Source organism: Mesocricetus auratus, unplaced genomic scaffold (assembly GCF_017639785.1).
Source record: "Mesocricetus auratus isolate SY011 unplaced genomic scaffold, BCM_Maur_2.0 Super-Scaffold_4256, whole genome shotgun sequence".
Classification (NCBI taxonomy): Eukaryota; Metazoa; Chordata; class Mammalia; order Rodentia; family Cricetidae; genus Mesocricetus; species Mesocricetus auratus.
In genome coordinates, this window is record NW_024429182.1 from 50,298,777 (window position 1) to 50,318,753 (window position 19,977).

The 19,977-nt window shown below is 49.2% G+C and overlaps 1 protein-coding gene across 1 annotated transcript; it reads right to left on the reverse strand.

Moving 5' to 3' along the window:
* Window positions 1-968: 968 nt before the first annotated feature.
* On the reverse strand, window positions 969-19,740 carry Slc22a8 (solute carrier family 22 member 8). The gene is made up of 12 exons (XM_005063883.4): window positions 19,573-19,740; window positions 18,016-18,094; window positions 16,814-17,170; window positions 6,683-6,786; window positions 6,080-6,234; window positions 5,403-5,571; window positions 3,631-3,754; window positions 3,336-3,451; window positions 2,271-2,485; window positions 1,866-1,974; window positions 1,526-1,729; window positions 969-1,439 (listed from the first exon to the last, which is right to left on the reverse strand). Exons 1-12 carry the CDS (start codon window positions 19,635-19,637, stop codon window positions 1,346-1,348), a joined length of 1,791 nt encoding a protein of 596 aa, XP_005063940.2. The 5' UTR covers window positions 19,638-19,740; the 3' UTR covers window positions 969-1,345.
* Between the last annotated feature and the right edge of the window lie 237 nt (window positions 19,741-19,977).

Genomic DNA, 19,977 nt, shown 5'->3' on the forward strand with positions numbered 1-19,977 from the left:
CGCTTGGAAGGAGTTGATCCAAGCTGAGTGTCCTGGTTCATTTTTTTTTTGTCACCTTAACACAAGTTAGGAGGAGGAAGGACTCTTAATTGGAAAAATGCCTCCATAAGACTGGCCTGCAGGTAAACTTGTGGGGGTATTTTCTTGATTAATGATTGGTGTGGGAGCTTCCAGACCACTGTGGGGTCACTTCTGGACTGGTGGTCCTGGGCTCTATAAGAAAGCAGGCTGAGAAAGCCAGAAGGAACAAGCCAATAAGCAATGTTCCTCCATAGCCTCTGCATCAGTTCCTGCCTTGACTTCTTGTCTTGACTTCCCACAGTGAAGAGTGTGACCTGAGCGTTGTAAGATGAAATAAACCCTTTCCTTCCTGAGTTGCTTTTGGTCCTGGTGTTTTACCATAGCAATAGAAAAGGGTCTCATGCAGGTTTCTGGAATGATTTGATTAGCTGGTCTTGGGACTACAAACCCTTGGAGAAGGGTGAAGTGTTTCACATCTTGATGTTCTACCTTAGCTCTGAAGTAACAGTGAGTACAGATCAAAACCTCAAGCTGAGAGCCCACATAACATCTTCCTTTTTAAAGATATTTGTCTTGGTGATAGAAAGCTAGCTAATACAGATCTCCTCTTGGGAAACAGATTAGTGCCTGATGAAATAACTGGAGGGAACCAGTTTTGTGGAGACACCATAAGAACATTCTCACTAGACACTGAATGCCAATACCTTGACCTTGGTTGGACTTCCCAGCCTCCAGAACTATGAGCAATACATTTCTACTGTTTAGGCAATCCAGCTTGTGGTAGTCTGTCTGTTATAGCTACACAGACAGACTAGGATACATGTATGTGTTCACAGCAGCCCAGCTTGCATGCAGCCGAATGCCCATATCTGTGTGCCTAGGCAGTACAGATGGACATGTGAGTGGCCACACATGGTGGCCAGCCTTCTTTCTGAAGCAGCATGGCCTGAGTTCTTCAGTTTGGTTTATTGAAATTTCTCACCAAGGAAGGAAAGAAGTGCTAGGGGATCTCAAGGGAGACGGAGGTGGGACAATGGAGAAAGCGTAGGTAGAAGAATTTCAGGGCCTGGGTTGCGGAGAGGATGAGTGCAGAGGTGAGTATTGGAAGCCTTATGGCCAGAGCTTTGAACAGGTGAGGTCTGGGTTGTGAGCTATGGTGGAGGTGGTGATGGTGGAGATACCTTTACTGAACTCTCAGAAGTCTTTGTTCTAAGAGCATGGGCCCACCCAGGGTCTCCCCCAATCTCCAAGGTGCTCAAGGAGCCCTGGAAGGGAACTGCTTGGGATCGGTCTCTGGAGGGCAGGGAAGGAAACTCTGTTGTTCTCAGCTGGGGTCCAATCCAGCAGCCTTCAGAGGGATTGTCTGAAGTGACTTTTCTGCTTCCGGCTCCTGCTTTGTTTTCTTGACTTGCTGGAGCCTAGGGACACAGAGTTTAGGAAAAGCCTGGAGTTCTGGCTTGTTTGCTTAAAGAGGAGCCCTGGGAGCTAGAGGCAGCAAACTCACCAGTCTTCTAAGTCCTCAATAGTCTCTGGCAAGGGCCGGTTGAGGGTCTCAAGCAGGAAGAAGGCAGCGCTGCCTCCCAGTATGGCCGTGGTCCCAAAGATGGCATTAGGGATGTAGGGCTGCACCTCACCCGTGATTTTCACCAGTGGAGCTATCATACTTCCCACTCGAGCCCACGAGTTACTAACACCCATACCTGTTTGCCTGGGAGGGTTCAGAGAAGGGACTGGGAATCTGTGCAGAGGGCTTTCAAAGGACAGTCCTGGGACCCCTGGGTAGAGGGCAGGAGGAGGATGCTACAGTTCCATTTATTAGCCCCTGACCCAGGTGCATCACCTACCTGACAACTGTGGGGTAGAGTTCACTTGTGTAGAGGAAGAGGCAGCTGAAGGAGCCAGACAGGCATCCTTTCCCAAATACAGCCAGTCCTGTTCTCACGAGCGGCATTTCTGCATGGGAAAGGGTTGGAGGATGGGCCCTGGTGTTCACAAACACCTGAATGTTCTCCCTCCTTAGTAGACTTTGTATCCCTTTGTGCTTAATTGCCTAGAAGCTCATAGGAAAAGGGCTTTGTCGTGTAGGCCAATTGGATTGTTTTCTAGAAAAGTAACCTGAGCCCCACAAAAAGTAGGGATCTGTTTAAAGCCAACTCAGTAAATTGAAGGAGGGCTAACAAAGCTGGAATTCACTTTCCAGCCTGTGGTAGCTTCTTCTAGAGAGTTCTAGGGTATCCTCAACCCCTCACCTGAAGACACAAAGATGAGTCCCAAGATAGCCCCTCCTGCCAGGAGCAGGAGGAAGCCTTGGGTGATCCGCCGGCCCAGATAACTTATGGAGAGGATTGTGATGAACTTGGCTGGGATGTCAACCCCACCAAAGATGATCTGGAGTATGTAGATGTTGACTCCAAATTCTTCTACCCCCATAGCCAAACTGTAGTAGGCAAAACCAGTAGAAAACCTGACAGACAGATAGGCATTGGTCAACACTTGCAGCCAAGCTGAAATCTCTTCCCATAGCTGCCCTTGGGTTAACAGGATGATAAATAGTTTTGTTTATTGTGTCAGCTATAGCTGATTGATATAGGCTGCTTGAGTACTGTTGAGTTTTGTGAGACTATGTCTGAGCTGGGATTGATTGGTCACGTCTTACATGGTCATGATCTAGGCCGTTCATGGCAAAGGTGCCCAAGATTGACTCCATAGAGTAACAGGACTGGAGGGACTCCCAGAGACTACAGGAAGCAGTAAATGATGTTTTTGTTCGGTAGAAGTGGAACATCCAGAGAGGCAGAGGTGAAACTCAAGCTGTGAACATAATTCCTCCTCCTCTCTCAGGATTATGGCAAAATGTGGGACAAACCTGATCCTGGGGAAGACTAGGATTGAAAAATGGTCTCACAACCAGGTCACAAAAAGGCTCTGGGGAAGATGTAGGATCAGTCAGAAGAGGAAACTTGGCAGATAGAGAATTGCTTCCCACAAGTCTGCAGCAGGGCCAGCTCCGCTCTGTGTGGCACCAGAGGACGGAGCTAAGCTTCGGGCACAGAGAGGCGGGGGGGGGGGGGGGATTCTGTCACCAGGATTGCGCACTGAAGGGTCTAGAGCACCTGCCCTCTTTGGGGTAGTGTGACCTCAGAGGGAAGCAGACACTCTCAGCTGAATATGGGACTTCTGGGAAGGAAGCTTGGCTTGGTACCTAGGAGGTATTCCCTGATTTCTCTTGCAGGTACACTAGGCTTTGTCCTGATGGGCACCTCCTTGTCCATCAACCCTGTGCAGGGCATGGGTAGGGTGAGGTGGCAGGTTACCAGGCCAGGGAGAGACAGAAGGTCAGACGGCGCAGGATGGATACCCGGAACAGGTCAGATAAGCCATATTTGATCTTGACTGAGTCGATGTCTTTCTGCAGGCTGAACTTCAGTTCCTTGGGACATAGGAGAAGAAGAGGTGCTGTTATTGGGCATAGCCGGCAGAAGGGAAGGAGGTTCAAGTCTAGTTGTTCCATAGGATGCATTGGGGGAGCAGAAGGAATACAAGCCAAGGAAACAGGCCAGAGAGGGCAGACACATAGTCCTGCTCCAACTCTAATCCCTCCCCACCTACCTCCACGGTGATATTTTTCCCCTCCTCCTTCTTGCCATTGAAGGTAGCCACCCGTTGGAGTGTCTTCAGGGCCTTTGAGAACTTTCCAGATAGAACCAGCCAGCGAATGGACTCTGGTACCCACCTGGGGGCCAGAGTCAAAACATAGTGGCTCCTGTTCTAGAGTCCCTTTTGAGACATCTGCATCCAGGGCCTAATGCATTTTCTATGGAGCCTCACATTGGTCCATCTTTGTCCTTGGGCTGCCTCTAGTTAGCACAAATTTCAACATTCTGCTCCCCCTCTCCTAAACCAGTCTCCAATGCTTCCAAACCTAGGTTGCTGGTTGTCGTTACATTTCTTCCTTTGCTAAGAGCCCCAGGGACTAGACTAAGGTAGGTGGAGCAGGAGGGGATGACATGCCTGAGGATGGACAGCTGGGGGACATTTACTTCTACTTCCCTGGCCTTCTTTGGCCTGGATTCCTCCAGGGCCTTTGCAGGGTGGATTTGGTACCTGGCTTCAGACCCCTGATCCCAGCTTTTTGAGTCTGTTGCTCATGGACTTATAGCTTCTGTTTCTGCCTTGACAGTCCTGTGAGTCTGGTCTCACTGAGACTGTGAAGGAGTTTTTCTCATGCTCATGGCTGAGCCCAGGGATCCAGCTTTGTCTCCCTGAGAATAATGACAGTGGTGGCTCCCAGTCAAGAAGCCTTCCTGTAGGTCAGCCCCACAAAACTTAGGGTAATCAATGATGCCATCCTCATCCTCTAGAAAAAATCTTGAGGCTTTTTAGGATGGGTGAGATCTGCCCCAAGTCACAGGAAAAAGGGCACTGAGCTCTCAGCTGTACTCTGCTGTCTGCCCCTTTAGTCTCCCAACTCTGACTTCCCACTCTCTGGTCTCATCCCCACTCCCTTTCAGATTGCTGTTAATCTCTGACAGTTCTATGTTCATTTCCAAGTTGAAGTTCCATCTCAAGTCTATACTTTCCTATATAACCTCCCCTGGGCCTCAGTTTCCTCATCTTTGGATAGGGACAATGATGCTCCCATCAAACAGAGATGCAACTGGGATCAGAGACAACATTGATTAGTGTCCAGAATGGGGTATTATGTGTAATTTATAAATAGTTACTCCACAGTTTCACGTTTTCCCTCAGAATGTTTGTGATGTCTAGCACTTGGGCTTCAACAATGAGTTACGCAGGCTGATTTGCTGCCTCTCTGTGTGGATTTGGGTTTGACAGGTCGATAATGAGACCTCTGCACATCCTGTTTCTCCCACGGCACTGCCTCAGTTCTCACAGATCCCCAGGCCGAGGCTCCACTTTGGATAGTCTCTTGTACTTTACATCTGAAAACTGTCCAATTCTGTAGAAACTCTCTTCAAAATGTCTTTCAGATCGCTCCCTGCATCCTCTAGCCTGCATAGACCCCTTCCTTCTGTCCTCAGTCTCACCATGGGCCATTTTTTTTTTACAAACAGAGCTTTGGATAGGCCTGCCAGCCCCACAGACGCCGTCTGCACGTCTCTACCCCTTCACGTGAAGCTGAGGCCTCCCTGGATTTCTGTGCTCACGATGATGGCCCCTCCCATCCATCTCATGCCTTTCTTCAACTGCAGGCGTCTCCCAGTGCTCCCAACACCTGTACATGCAACTGCTCTCCTGGAGGGCCTTCCCTGCCCTGGCACAAGGGGACCGGGGGCAGATGGTGCTGGATGTTAGGTATGGAGCCCTTATCTGTCCCTGGAAGAACCGGGTAAAGGGGAGAACAGAAGAGGGCCACATACCAGGATAACAGGGAGAAGATGAAGAAGGGAACAGACGCTGTTAACTGTAGCCAGCGCCACTGAGGAATGGCATAGGCCAGGCCGGACAGAATGAACTGGCCAATGGTGTAGCAGTACCCAATTGATGTTGATGAGATGGCCCGCATCGAGGTGGGTACCCATTCCACATCTGTGAGAGGAGCCCAAGGACCAGATTAGGGTCTTATCAGGCCCCAGGCACCTCCCTGTGAATTGGTACCAACTTCTGCCTCCTAGTGGCTACCTGACTTCATCTGATCTCAAGGATTCAATTAGTACCATTTTGCAGATATTGCACCTGAAACCTTAAGGACATAGGACTCGAATCTGGGCCTCTCTGCTCCCTAGTTCAGTCTTAATATGTCTCTCCACTGGCAAGCGGCTTCCCTTGCTTCACACCTCAACGTCGTCATCTGTACAACAGATGTAACATCACTCATTTCCATGTATGCACTGAATAGGATCATATGCCTAGCGGAGTACCCCGACCCAAGGTAAGTCCTATAGCTTCATACCCGCTGTCATTATGTTTGTGATTGTTGTGAAATTCAGAAGGGTCTTGAGAAACCAAAGGTTTCTCTGGATTGAATCTAACCCATTCTCTCAGCTTTGGCTAGTGTTCCCAAAGCCTTTCTGCTCAGGCCCCCACTGTGGCTCACTCAAGATAACGGTGCTCAGACTAATGCCTGAGATGCTGAAGCCACACAGGAATCGGAAGATCATGTAGACGGAGAGGCTGGGACTGAAGGCAGCACCGGAGCCACTGGCTGCCAGAATTAGGTAGCTCCAGGTCAGGATGGGCTTGCGGCCAAACCTGCAACCCAGAAGAGAGGAAGGGCCAGGTTAGCCACTGTGTATCTGCCAGACTGAGTGACTTTGCAGGCTTTGGGGCAAAGGGCTGAAGACAACCCCCAATCCTCACTCAAGGACCAGGTGGAGCATATAACTCCCTCACCAGACAGAGCCTTGCTGTTAATTGCTGTTTTTCAGCAAGTTTGCAGTAGGAACATTGAGTTAATGAGTTATTTCCTCTGCATCAGCTTAGCTGACTGAGTAGAGGTCATGTATCTCTAAGCAATCCACCTGGCTTTACACTATTTGTCAATCACACTATGTGGCTGAAAACCTTAGTTGGGAGGCCAGAAGATTCGAAGGAGGACTCTGGAATACGGGAATGGTATCTTCCCAGAGAGGACCAGGCTTCTTACCTCCCCCAGCTTTTGCTTCTTTGGAGTACAAGGGCAGAACAGAGTTAGCCTCACCTGTCTGACAGGTCTCCAAACACAGGCCCTCCAACCAGTATACCCGCCATGAAGACCGACTGAGCCATCTCCTTCAGCTTGTTGGAGCTGCACACCAAGTCCCACTGCACAAGATCAAGATAGGGCCATGCCAGTTCAACACAGTCCAGTTCCCCCGCCATGCTCAGCCTGCACCCAACACACGTGTGCGTGCATGCGCACTTGTGCACACACGCGCGCGCACACACACACACGCACAGACACACACGCACAGACACACACGCACGCACTCATGCACGCACACACAGGCACTCACTTGCCTTGGCTTCCCTGATCTTGGTCTTTGCCTCCCAAGCACCAATTTTTTCTGCCTGTGGGGCTCCTAATGTCCTTGGCCCAAGATTGAGTGATGACAACATTCCTCAAGTGTGTGTGACCTGTTGTATAGTTTACAAAGTCTGCTTAGCTGCCCCATTGACCTCTGTACTCAGTCTCTTCCACTGAAAGCCCAGTCTTCCTCCTCTTTTTCCCCACATTCCAAGGCCAGGTCCTCCATCTGTATCCTTGACTTCACCTCTCCTCCACTTAAGGTTTACTCTTTTGTTCCCTCCCTCCCTCCCTCCCTCCCCCCTCCCTTCCTCCCTCCCTCCCTCTTTTCTCCTTTTCTTTCTCTCCTAACTCTTCTCCATCTGTTCGCCATAAACTTTCCTTTTTATATTCCCTCTTGAATGAGAAGCTACCCTTGCTGCCACCCACCCTCTCCACGCCTTTCTCAGTTCTGCTCTGGCCAACACACCGAAGCCATGCTCTCCAAAGCTAACCATAGCTTCTTTGTCACCCGCACCACAGATCTTCTGCACCCTGACCTGGCTTAGCTCTTGGCAGCTTCCTTACACCTGTCTCTCCTCTGCTTTTTGCTTCCCCAGCGCTGCCCCCCCCATCCCCCGGTTTCTTTCTCCCTGCCTGGACCTTTTAGTTTCTCCAGGGCTCCCTCTGGATCCTTCTCCTCATCTACTTTCCCCAGACACGGTCACCTGTTCCTAGGGTTGAGCGTACCCTTTGTGCCGAAGAACCCAAGTCCATTTCTGCAGCCCAGCCTCCCTTCTGGTCTTCAGACCTTGGGGTCTGTGGCCTACTTGAAAACACTACCTGGATGGCATCCCACGAACATCCCAGACATAACAGGACTTGTCCCTCCACTCTTTGTAATATCCCCCCACACCAAATGGCAGCCCTGGCTTTTAAAAATATTTACTTTTGAAATTAACATGCCTTTGAATTGATGACTCCTAATTAAATTACACATGTGGAGAATCCGGCCATGTTTTTGATATATGGGCAAAGAATAAATCGTGCTACTGGAATCTGTCCATCCCCTTCCCTGCTTTCTATCTTTGTGGTGACACATTTGAAGTTTCTTCTTTCAGTTGTTTTGATAGTCAATCTATCATGAGGACTACAGTCACTGTGCTGTACAACAGAATTCAAAACTTATTCTTCCTATTCAGCTACAACTGTCTGTCTGTTGACGGGTAGCTTTCCTGTGCCCATTCCATACCAATCTCCTCAGTTCCTGGCCTCTGACAAATTTGATTCTATACTTCTAAGAACTCCACATGTACGAGAGCATGCTGGTGTCCTCCTTTTGACCCCTCCCTCTTTCTCCTGCCCTGTAGAGGACATGCTGTCCTTGTGCTTACAGATCCGCAATAGGGAAACCAGGAATGTTAAACACACAGGGCTCTCTTCAAAGACAGACATGTGTAACCTGTTTTCCAGCCAGAAGGCTGGGAATGTATGTAATTAATAGCCTGGTGACCTGTGCTATCTTAGAGCCAGGCCACACCTGATTCCCCCAGACTTTTATTTATTCAATTTTTTTGAGACACAGTTTCTATGTGTCACTGACTGTCATGGAACTCGATTTGTAGACCAGGCTGGCCTTGAACTCACAGAGATCCACCTACCTCTGCCTCCCGAGTGCTGGGATTAAAGGCGTGCGCCATCACACCTGGCATCCCCAGACTCTCATGCTTATTTCACTCATTTCCCCTAGACTAGTGGTTCTCAACCTGTGGGTTGCAACCCCTCGAGGTCAAATGACTCTTTCACAAAGGTTGCATAGCAGATACCCGGTACAACACATATTTCTATTATGATCCATAACAGTAGCAAAAATTACAGTTATGAAGTAGCAATGAAATACTTTTATGGTTGGGGGGTCATCACAACATGAGGAACTATGTCAGAGGATCACAGCATTAAGAAGGTTGAGAATCACTGCCCTACACCCTTGCCTTGAACATTGTTTCTCAGTCTCTATAACCCATCTTTATGAAAGAGACCACATGTATTTTACTAAGAGGTTCAGTGCAGTGATGCCTTAAACTTTATTGTGCAATCAGAATTGAGCTAGTTGTCACCAGAAAACTTTTTCAAAATTGTACTGTATTTAAATATGCCTAAAATAAACTGCCTGGGGTCAGACTCTAGAAATTTGAACCAACACAAACTACTGATTCATGTTGAACTAGACTTCTTGCCTCATTGGATCAAAAGTCTGCTGGCCCTGGTGTTTGCAGAGACCCCACCCCCACCTCACATATTTGATCTTCAAGTTTCAAATATATATATATATATATATATATATATATATATATATATATATTTGGATCTCTCTACATATCATAACCCTGACTGTCCTGGAACTCATTATGTAGACAAAGCTGGCTTAGAACTCACAGAGATCTGCCTGCCTCTGCCTACCTAGTGCTTGGATTAAAAGTGTGTGCCACCACACCCAGCTTTGTTTTTGAAACTGGATTTTTTTCTATGTTTTAGATTTATTTCTTCTGTGTATTGAGTGTTTTGCCTGCATATGTGTATGTGCACCCTGTGTATGCCTGGTGCCTCTAAAGTCAAATGAAGATGCAGGATTCTGTCGGAATGGAGTTATGGATGGATGGTTGTGAACTGCCGTGTGGATGCTAGAAACTAGGTCCCCTTCAAGAGCAAGAGCTCCTAACTGCTGAGCCAATCTTCCAGCCCCTCTGCTGAGCCAATCCTCCAGCCCCTCTGCTTTCATTACGATCGCCTTGGTGTGGGCCTCGCCATCTTGCCTGTTCGTGCACAGTGACCGCGGATGTCTACTCAGGGCTACCTGTCCCAGACGCTGTCCCTAGTTAAGCTTTTCTATGCTTTGCTTCCTTCAGCCTTCACTGCGTCTGTGTCACACTCCCATCTTACAGGGGAGGAACCGGGCTCAGAGCAGGCTGCCGTGGTGACGAGTGTATGACAAGTCTTTCCCAGCGACTTAAATGGCTGTTAGGTTTCTATTTTGCTAAGAATATTCTGATTCTCTCTTGTGGGCTAAGTAGAGACACCTACTTCCCTGCTGAGAGGGTTAGAAGGCTGCAGCAGCTACGCTTTGGCCTGGTCAACCTGCCCACTCTAATCTCCTGCTAATCCCAGCACACATTCTTTGCTCCAAACATCCTGAATTACTTGTGTAATGAAGTGAAGAATGTTCCCTGGAAATGCCTCCTAAGAGTGTTTCAGAAATAAAGTGTGGGGAGAGACCCGCAGAGCCTTTCTCTTTTGGAAGTGAGACTCTAGATCTTTCAGCTAGCTTCAAGTGAGCCAACATGCCCAGCAATCCTGACAGACATTTCTAACAGTGAAGGGAGTCTACATGGGATGGTTTGGTGCCAAAGGAGGGGAGGGAACACAGGAGGAGTCGAGGGCATAGGGAGAGAAGCATGGCAGTGGTGTCACAGAGACTTCTGGTACTTTGTGACATGCCGTCTTAGGAAAATCTCAAGAAAAGACCTACTACTCACAGAAATTGGTTCATCTTCCTCCCTTGAAGCAAAAGCACACTTCCCGTGTGATGCTGTGGCTGCAGGAGCCATGCAGTAGCAGCACAGTGCCCGTGTGATGCTGTGGCCACAGGAGCCATGTGGTTCCTGACAAGGTGTGGAAGTGGAAGACACATGTGGCATTTCTACCTCATTGGCTTACGAGGGCCTCCTAGCCTGGCCTTACATGCTTTCTCCTTTCTTATGGATGGGAATAATGAAGACTACAGCAACCCCAGGAGCCAAGTATTGAAGATGGCAGAGCTGCTGTCAGTCTGGGTCCCTGGATGGCCCTGCAGATCTAACCATCAGTCTGCAATGCTACTTTTGTTTTTCAGAACTCTTGCAGAAGAAACACTTATTTATTAGTAATAGTCAAGCCATGATTACTGTTGAAGCCTTTGTTATAGCAATAAAAAGTTGCAGATGAAAATGGAGTTTGTATCACCCTCCACATCTGCATAAGAAGTTCGCATTCCAAATTCTATGAGGAAAACTGCCTCCTTTATGAGATGCGTGTGGTGCGATAGGTAGTATCTAGCACACGCTCAGTCAGTGAGGAGAGAAACCTTCAAAACTGCGACATGATACCCACTGGGATAGTACCATCATCCTTCAGTGATGTTTAGAAGCTCAGAACAAGCACTCTGTGGTTAAATATTAAAAAGAAGAAAATGCTGAACTTCAATTACACTGCAGATTGATTTCAGAGATTTCATGAGTGAGGAAGCTCATTGGAAGTGACAAGAAAATGTGGCCATGGCCACCTTGCCTAGCAACACAAACTGTGGGGTGCATGTCTGAGACCCTCAACCATTATGGTTTAGGAGTTAGGGTAGCAAGAAGAGAGGCTGGGAGCTCTCTCAGAGGGTAAGCAGACTAGATGACAGATGTCACCACAGTCCATCCAGGAGGCAGACACAATCAAATCTTGCTGTATGTAGAGAAAGCAGACTCAACCAAGATTTCACCCCATGTTCCCACCTATCAGCATGAGGGAATGAAACATTCTCTTCATCTGAGGGTCTTTTGGAACCAGGTAAGACCTTAGGGAATGTTGTTGTTGGCCCTGTGAGTTCTCATATCCCTGATGGAACCTGTTTGGGGGTATGAGGATCAAAGAGGACAAGCCAAGTATCTTGGGAAGCGGTGAAAGAACACAAAACAACACTTTTGTTGTATAGGAGCTGTGTATTTTCTGAGAGATTGTGTGTGTGTGCACGTGCATATTTACATGGGTGTACATGTTTGTGTATTTATATGTGTGTGCGCACACATGTGAAAGCCAGAGGTGACTTCTCCAATTGATCTCCACCAATGGTTTGAGACTGGTCTTTGACTGAACATGGAGCTCTCTGGTCAGCTAAACGGGCTGTCAGCTCTGCCTCCTCAGTGCTGGGATTGCAGGTAGAACTGCTGTGCTCAGCTTTTCTGGTGTTTGGGATGACACTCAGGTCCTCATGCTTATGTGCAAGCGCTTTACTGGCTGAGTCATCTCTCATGCCCTGGGCCAGATGCTTAATGTCTATGTGGCCAGAGTCCTCAGCTGTACCTGGTACCTACTTCTTGGAGCTGTGAACGACTTAAGGGAAGGGGAGTGCCCAGCCCTAAATCTGGAAGACACCATGTGTTCAACTCACAGCAATCTTATTATTATTATTATTATTATTATTATTATTATTATTAATTATTGTCACAGTTCCAATGAGATGTGACATATGATGCCACAGATGGGGCATGGTTCTGGAGTTAGGTTCTCCTGGCCCACCATTGCAGTGTGCAGGATCCTATCTGGATCTGAGCCCAGTGTCATTTTCTATAGAATGGTGGTGATAGCACCTGACTTGCCTGCTCACAACAGGGAGAAGATGAAGCAGCATCTCAGAGACCTGCACACAGAAGATGTCTACTGAGTGAGCTCTGGGATTTAGGGAAGTACTGAATTGCTCTGTGCAAATGATCAAGAACTTTTTACATAATGGCTGCCACTGGGGTTATGCTGGCCAGAAATGTAGCCAGGGTGAAACTCCTCTGTCCTTACTGGGGAGTTAGATCAGAGGCTGAGAAAGAGAGTGCCTGAAGCAGGGCTGAGGGCAGCCAGTGGAGACATGGAGCAGGGATGGGACCCAAGAGACAGATGAGTAAGTGTCCTGAATCTGGGTAGCCTGGGTATTCGGTGATGAGGATCAGGGAGGTCCTGCGAGGGTCCTGCCCTGGGTAGAGATCATGGGCTCCTTGTGGCCCTGGAATCAAGACAGAAAGGTACAAAGATAAGAGGAAGCCCAGGGGCCTTCAAAAGGTGCATTCTGCTCACGTGAGGGCTGCGGGCTGGGTCAATGTATGCGGCTGTGAGTTATAGTCCTGGGGACCTAGGGATCAGCATTCAGGCTCCCATGCTTCCCAGAGACAGAAGAAAGGCCTTTGCTTCCTCTTAATGTCCTAGTTAAAGCTCCTTTGGGAGAGTGCCTCTCTCACATGGGAGGCACAGTCTCATTCTACCCACCCCAAGAAGATGGAGCCTGTATTTGTCATGGCTGAGTGAACAACGCCACAGCACCTGTGTTAGTTCTTGTTGGGTTTGGCCATTAACGTTCCAGTGACTGGGCTGGGCAGGAGAACCTTCTTGTGGGCTTGTCATGGCTGTGCCCCCAGGGAATTAGAACTTAATGCAGAGTTAAATGAGGTCTGACACGGACAAGGGTGCAGCCCCTGACGACGGCTGATCCCCTACAGTGTGCAGATGCACATCATCTCAAGGAATGGAATGGTGACCGGAAATTGGTCTGGCATAAAGATGAACTGATGCTTGACTGTGTGTGAGGCCCCGCTGGTTCTGCCCTTGAAGTGGCTCCCGGAAGCCCACCTGAGGAGTGACCTGGAAAAGAAGCTGCTTTCCAGTGGTCAGCGGTGCCTCTGGAGATGTGAGAGTAACTAATCCTGTGTTTAGCATTGTTTAAGCACCTACTGCATACCTAGTCTTGTGATGTGGCAGATATAGGTGGGAGAGATATTGCCCCTGTCCTGGAGGAGTTACTGCAGGGTGTGGTGGGACATCTGTGGACAAGTCAGACCACCCAACTCTCTCAGTGGGGTGAAGGGTGGACAGTCAGTCTCACGGATTACAGGTCAGGTTCTGTGCAGCCTTAGGGAGCATAGTCTCTGGAGCCCTACCTCAGGGACTTGAATTCCCCACTCTACCCTTCGTGAATGTTGTACCTTGGCGAGTGACCTGTCTTTCAATTTCCTCATCTATGCAAACAGGATAATCAAAGTGCTCGGAGGACTGTGAGGATTAAGCGAACTCATGCACACACCTGCATCCACCTGGCACCTGTGAACTCACGCACCACGTTCGTGACGAGGCCGTGGCACTCCTCCTCATGAGCCTGCTTTTTCTTCCTTCGCTTCTGCCTCTCCATCGCTTTACCTCATTTTTTCTCTAATTTTTCCCTTTTCGAGACAGGGCTTCTCTGTGGCTTTGGAGTCTGTCCTGGAGCTCGCTTTGTAGACCAGGATGGCCTCGAACTCAGAGAGATCCGCCTGTCTCTGCCTCCCGAGTGCTGAGATTGTGCACCACCAATGTCCAGCAAAGATTTATTTATTTATTTTGTATACAGTGCTCTGTGTGCAAGCCAGAAGACAGCACCAGATCTTGTATTGTGGACCACCATGTGGTTTCTGGGAATTGAACTCGGGACCTCTGGAAAAGCAGCCTGTGTTCTTAACTACTGAGTCATCTCTCCAGCCCCTTTTTTTCTTTTTTTTTTGAGACAGGATCTTGCTGTATATTCCAGGGTGGACTGGAAGTATGTAGCTTAGGCCGGTCTCTAACTTCTCCCTCAGCCTCTCGAGTATAGGAATTATGGGTGTGTGCTACCATGCCCAGCTTTTCCTTTAGGCTGTTTGTTCCTTGGGTTTTGTGTTTCTGGAAGTGATGAGTGGTGACTTTTATGCCTTTTCGTCATCTTGCCAGACAGAGAAAGCCACACATACACCGGGAAACCTATGGACATCTTTGGTTTCCTATCTGCTCCCACATTTGTTCAGTCACTGGAGCCTCAATTCTCATACCCTATTCTCTTCTAGAAGTTTCTAAACCCACCATTCCATCTCTGTCACCTCCATCCCAGAGTCCTCTGCAGCTTGCCACTAGCTTACTCTGCTGCTAGACTAAAACTCTCCCTACAAGCCACTCTCTGTCCTGCAGAGCTCCTCAGATGGCCACCTGAGCCTGCCACACCCCGTCTTAAAGACTACCACATCCAATGGCTCTTCATCCTTGTTACAGAGGCCACATGTTTGCCTTAGTGACCATACAGGCACTCCTGCTGTCCTCCCCTGTCCCATGTCCAATAGCCTTCAGGCGTCACTGTTCTGGTCTGTTCTTCAGTCTATGCACCTGTGACTTTGCATTTGGCATCTGTGCCCCGTTTCTGGGGTGTACTGCCTGCTTGGGCTTACTCCCTACCTCTTCTGTTTTACATTCAGAGCAAGCATGACTGACTCCATCAGGCCCTTTAGGACCTCCTGGCCCTGTGCTGGTTAGAAGCCTCTTCATTGGGTTTCCAGAATCTTAAGATTATGGAACATTTATTTATTTATTCCTTCTAAAATATTTATTCCTCAGAGCCCCTCCTCTGTGCCAAGTATTATTCCAGGTGCTGGGGACACAGCAGTGAATTCATGAAGATTCCCCAACTACTGGACCCCTAGAGGGTTGCATCTGTGTCCCCTCTAAAGGTAAGCACCTGGGAGGCTGGTGTCTCCCTTGACTCTGTGGTCTCAGCATTCTGCACCGTAACCCCAATGTGCCCAGTGTTTTGGATACTTGTGATAGGGAAGAAGTATAGTCCAGGGGACATGAGTACAGCAAACGTGCTACTCAGGAACACAGCTCTGGTGCTCAGTGCTACTCAGGAACACAGCTCTGGTGCTCAGTGCTCATGTTCACATCCTGAGCCTGCTTATTCATGGTGTGACTCTGAGCTCTGGGCTTTGAATGCTAATTACCTAATAGCTGTCAAAAAGATCAAAAGTGTCTATATAGAAAAAACATTTGTTAGCTACATGAATAATTATATAGATGGTCTTGGATTCAAATCCTACCTCTGCCCACAGAAGAAAGTCAGGGCAGAGCCTCCATTTCCTCATCTGTGAAGTGGAGATAAAGAGGCTACATTCCTTAGAATTTCAGGAAGCCCAGCCCCACAGAGTGGCAACCTAGGAGAGTGTTTGTAAGACAAAGATCTTCTAGTGAAGCAATGTTTAGATCCTGTACTTGTGGGGCTCACAGGGAGTCCCTTTGTTAAGCCTCCCTGGAATCTATGGCAAGCCCTCCCTTGTACTTTATACTTAGGGCTATTTTGCTTTAAAATCCAGCCATGAAACTGACCACGTACCCTGCATTGAGCAATCACGTCCCTTCTCTGGGACTGGGTGTCTCATCCTCAACAGCAGCAAGACAGTGTCTGCAAAGTCCCCAGATGTGCCTTGCAGTCAGCTGACACTCAACAAACACCAATTCCCATCTCCCCATCTTCCTCCTGTCACAGCCTCCTGCTGGCCTATCAGTTCACTGAAGGGTTTGATTTATCCCTAGTGAAACGACAGGCGAGAGAATCAACTTATCCGAGAAGGGGGACTAGGAAGTAAAGCCATAGTGCCTGCGTGGGCGACGGATGCCCTCTGGGTCTGCTCAGGGGTCTTTCAGGCTCAATCTCTGCTCCCTGAAACTCCTCTTCCACCCCACACCAATGCTTTACACAGGATGGAATGTCCCTCTTCTCCCTCCTAGTCTGGTTAACCCTTGGTGTTCCAGTCTCAGGCCCAGGGCTGCTTCTTTAGAGGGGTTTCCTGCAATGGCCACCCCTTCCTGTCCCTATAACCAGTCCAAGGGTGGTAGGTCACAGTCCAAGATCACTGCATAGTGTGAGGTAGCAAGTCATGTTACACTCCTTCACGTGGTGGTATTTTCACCCACTGATGCTATCCAACAAGGTTATAACGCTCCACTAGAAGCAGGAACTGTACATTTTTTGAATCCCTGGAGCTCAGTACTGTGCCAGGCAATGAACAATCTCTTCGTGGATTGTCCAAGGACCGCGTCGGCTCTAAGCATGAAAGAACCACACCACTCAGCCCCTCTTCATGAGTGCTGGGATCCTTCCTTTATGCCCAGTCCTCTGTCCTCCAATCCTGGGAAGTCTAGGCCCCCTGCCTCTCTTCCTATCCACAAGGGCTGTAGGGTGTATGAACGAACCCAAGAAAAAGCGAGGGGAGAGGATGCCAGACATACCTCTGTCACAATGGTGTCTCTGGTGCTGTTGTAGATCCAGCCATTCAAACACGGCTCGGTGGCCCCCTGGGTGTCATTGGGAAGACTGGCATTGGGCAGATATATGAAACGGAGACACTTCTCAGGCTTTCCACTCGGATCCAAGGGGAGCACCCAGGGCCTTATGGAGGCGTTGGGGGGTGGGCGACAGTAGTGGGCAGGGGTGGTGGCTGTGAAGATCTGTAGTAAGTTGTGGTTGGCTATTCCGAGGATTGGGAGGGCCAGCAAGGTCACATGCAGGTACTGGAAGGAGCCCATGCTTCCAACACGGTCCAGAATCTCAGAGAAGGTCATGGCACCAGGCAAGACGAACCAAAACTGTAGGCAAGGCATCAGGCCAAGAGATATATGTGTGTGTATGTACAATATGTAGGCCTGTGGTGCATCATAGAACCACAAGCATGAAGATGTATATGTCCAGTTACATGTGTGAGCATACATGTATAGAGCTATGTCTGTGTGCATATGTAAAGATGTGGAGGCTCTGGTGTGTGGATGCATAAGGATGTACTCAGCTGCATGAAGGGCTATAGAATACCAGTAGTGGATACATTTACACATACAGATACATTTACACATGCAGATACGTGGGCACAGTGGTATAGAATACCAGTAGTGGATACATTTACACATGCAGATATGTGGGCACAGCGGTATAGAATACCAGTAGTGGATACATTTACACATGCAGATACGTGGGCACAGCGGTATAGAATACCAGTAGCGGATACATTTACACATACAGATATGTGGGCACAGCGGTATCCACTGTATGCATGCGTTTAAGATGCAGCATGAAGTCTGTGGAATGCAGGCATGTGACCCTGTGCTTATATGTTATAGGTGTGTATGCATGGGGCTGCACAGGGCATATAGTAGGGACCAAGGGTCCAGAGTTGGATGTTGGTTGCATAGGCTGGAGGTGAGGGAGGGGGAGAACAATACACATCCCTGTATTGCTCTGTGTGGGCTGGGAAGGACCTCCCCAAGCTCAAAGCCCCATTGATGTTCCCTGGGGTGGGTCCCCTGTGCTGGAGGATACAGAAGAGTCCAAGCAGGTCACTGAAGGCACCAGGGGTTTGACCAGTCACAGTGAGGAAGCAGGGCCTGGCTTTGGGGTGTTCTTGGGTGCTAGACTTGGGGGCCTTCAATCCCCGTCTCACCTGGTGGCTGGGGCTGGATCCAGCGGGGCTGGAGGTGGATGTGGTGGTGGCCGTGCTCTGTCCTAGGGTCCGGCAGCCGCTGTGGTAGGACAGCTCAGCTCTAGCAGGTTGTTTGTGTCTCCCCTGGGGGCCTTATATAAGGCATAAGCTGTCTCCTGGGCTAATGTTTGACTTGTTTGGAGGATTAACATCCGGCAGTGAGAATGCTGTGCACCCACCAAGTCCAGCTCTCCAGAAAGGGCTGCCTCAGCCAAGGCTGGAGGGGGTGGAGATGGGGCTGGGGAATGGAGTGTGGCTCAGCCCAGAGGGCTGTGGGCTGGGCAAAGGGCTGAGCAGCCCAGGCTGCCTTTCCTAAGAGAAAATCTCAGAAGGGATTCTGGTCTGAGGGTCCAGGGTCCCTCTGAGTTGATATTTCTGGAGCTGAGAAAAACTGAGTGAGGTGTTACTGCCCACGAGAGGCAGTATTCCTGCAATGTACCATCTACTCCTGCCCGGGATCCTGAGTAGAAGCATGGAGAATGTGAGAGCATACCCAGAGAATTCACGGCACTGGTTCTTATGGTCTCAGAGATGCCGCGCCGTGGGCTCCTGGAAAGCCAGGCCCGCTCTTGTCTGAGTCTCGTACACAAGGGGTCACTCTTCCATCTACGTGTGGACTCCCTTGCCCAGCTGCTTCTCTCTGGAGACCAACTATAGTCCCTATGGCTTTGTTTACTTCTCTGAGTATGGTTTAATTATCTAATTTCTTGTATAAGACAGAAAATGTAATAAGCCAACACAAACCAAATAAGTATATTCAGTCTCACCCAAGAACCAACTGGGCAGGGAATTCTGTGTTACTTATGTCTAAGACAGGTATTAGCAGTCAACTTGAGGTTTGGTTGACACTCATGGTGGTCCTACTGTTAGCGAAATATTGTAAGGAAACTGAGAAGTTAAGTAACTTGCTTAGGATCCTCAGCTGGGAAGTAGGTCAGAGTTTCAAGCTCATTTCTGTCCTTAAGCATCTAGGCTCGCTCTCTCTCCCTCTCCCCCCTCTCTCCCTTCTCCTTTCTCCCTCTCCCTATCCCTCACCTCTTTCCACTCCTTCCCTTCTTTGGGTTTTTGAGACAGGTTTCACTATACAGTTTAATCTGACCTTCAGATCAGCAATTCTTCCCCAGCCTCCTCTCAAGCGCTGGGATTATAAGCAAACACTGCCTCTTCTGGTTTGAATCTAAGTTTCCTGTGAACTCTTCTGGACACTGTATATTGCTTCTTCCTTGGCAAGACTGGCTTGCTTTTGGCTATTTCTATTTGCTGGGACCCCTGAGAGATGCCTTACCTCATCTGCCCCCCAAGGGGGGGCAGAGAGGGGCCCCCTTGGAGTTTGCTGTTTGTCTGGTAGAGGTCTCCCATTCTCCTCCTGTGTCCCTCCACCCCAGTCTTAAAGGTGATATCCAGCCTCCAAGCTAGGGCTGGGATCCTCCTGCTGAGGTGCCCACCAGCTCCTCCTCCCTCTACCACAGGGCAGGGTCAGCTGGTGACCCCCCTTTCCAGCCCCTCCTCTTTGCTTACCACCTGGACTCAGCAATTATTGATGTTCTCCGAGTGGCCTGAGGCAGAGTGAGATCTGGAGGCATCAAAGGAAGATTAAATTATACTCCAAGGCTGCCAAGGGGTTGTTTTAGGAAGGTTTTGACTGTGAGGCTTGGAGCAAGCTGGGCAGCCACAGCTAGGCCCCCTGCTCCCCGACCCTGTTCTGGGTGTTCAAGCCTGTTAGGATTTTTCTGGTTCCTAATTGGCCTGGGTTGTCCATCTGTTCCTGCCCCAGTGGGGTGTTGTTTAAAGGCTCCTGGTGACTTCCCTGAGACTGTTGGGGTTGAGCCAGAGTATACATAGCCCAACTGCCCAGTGAGGGGTCGCTGTATCCGGGCAGCATCCCCAGCCCCCAGCGGATGTACTTGGGTTCCTGATCTCTGG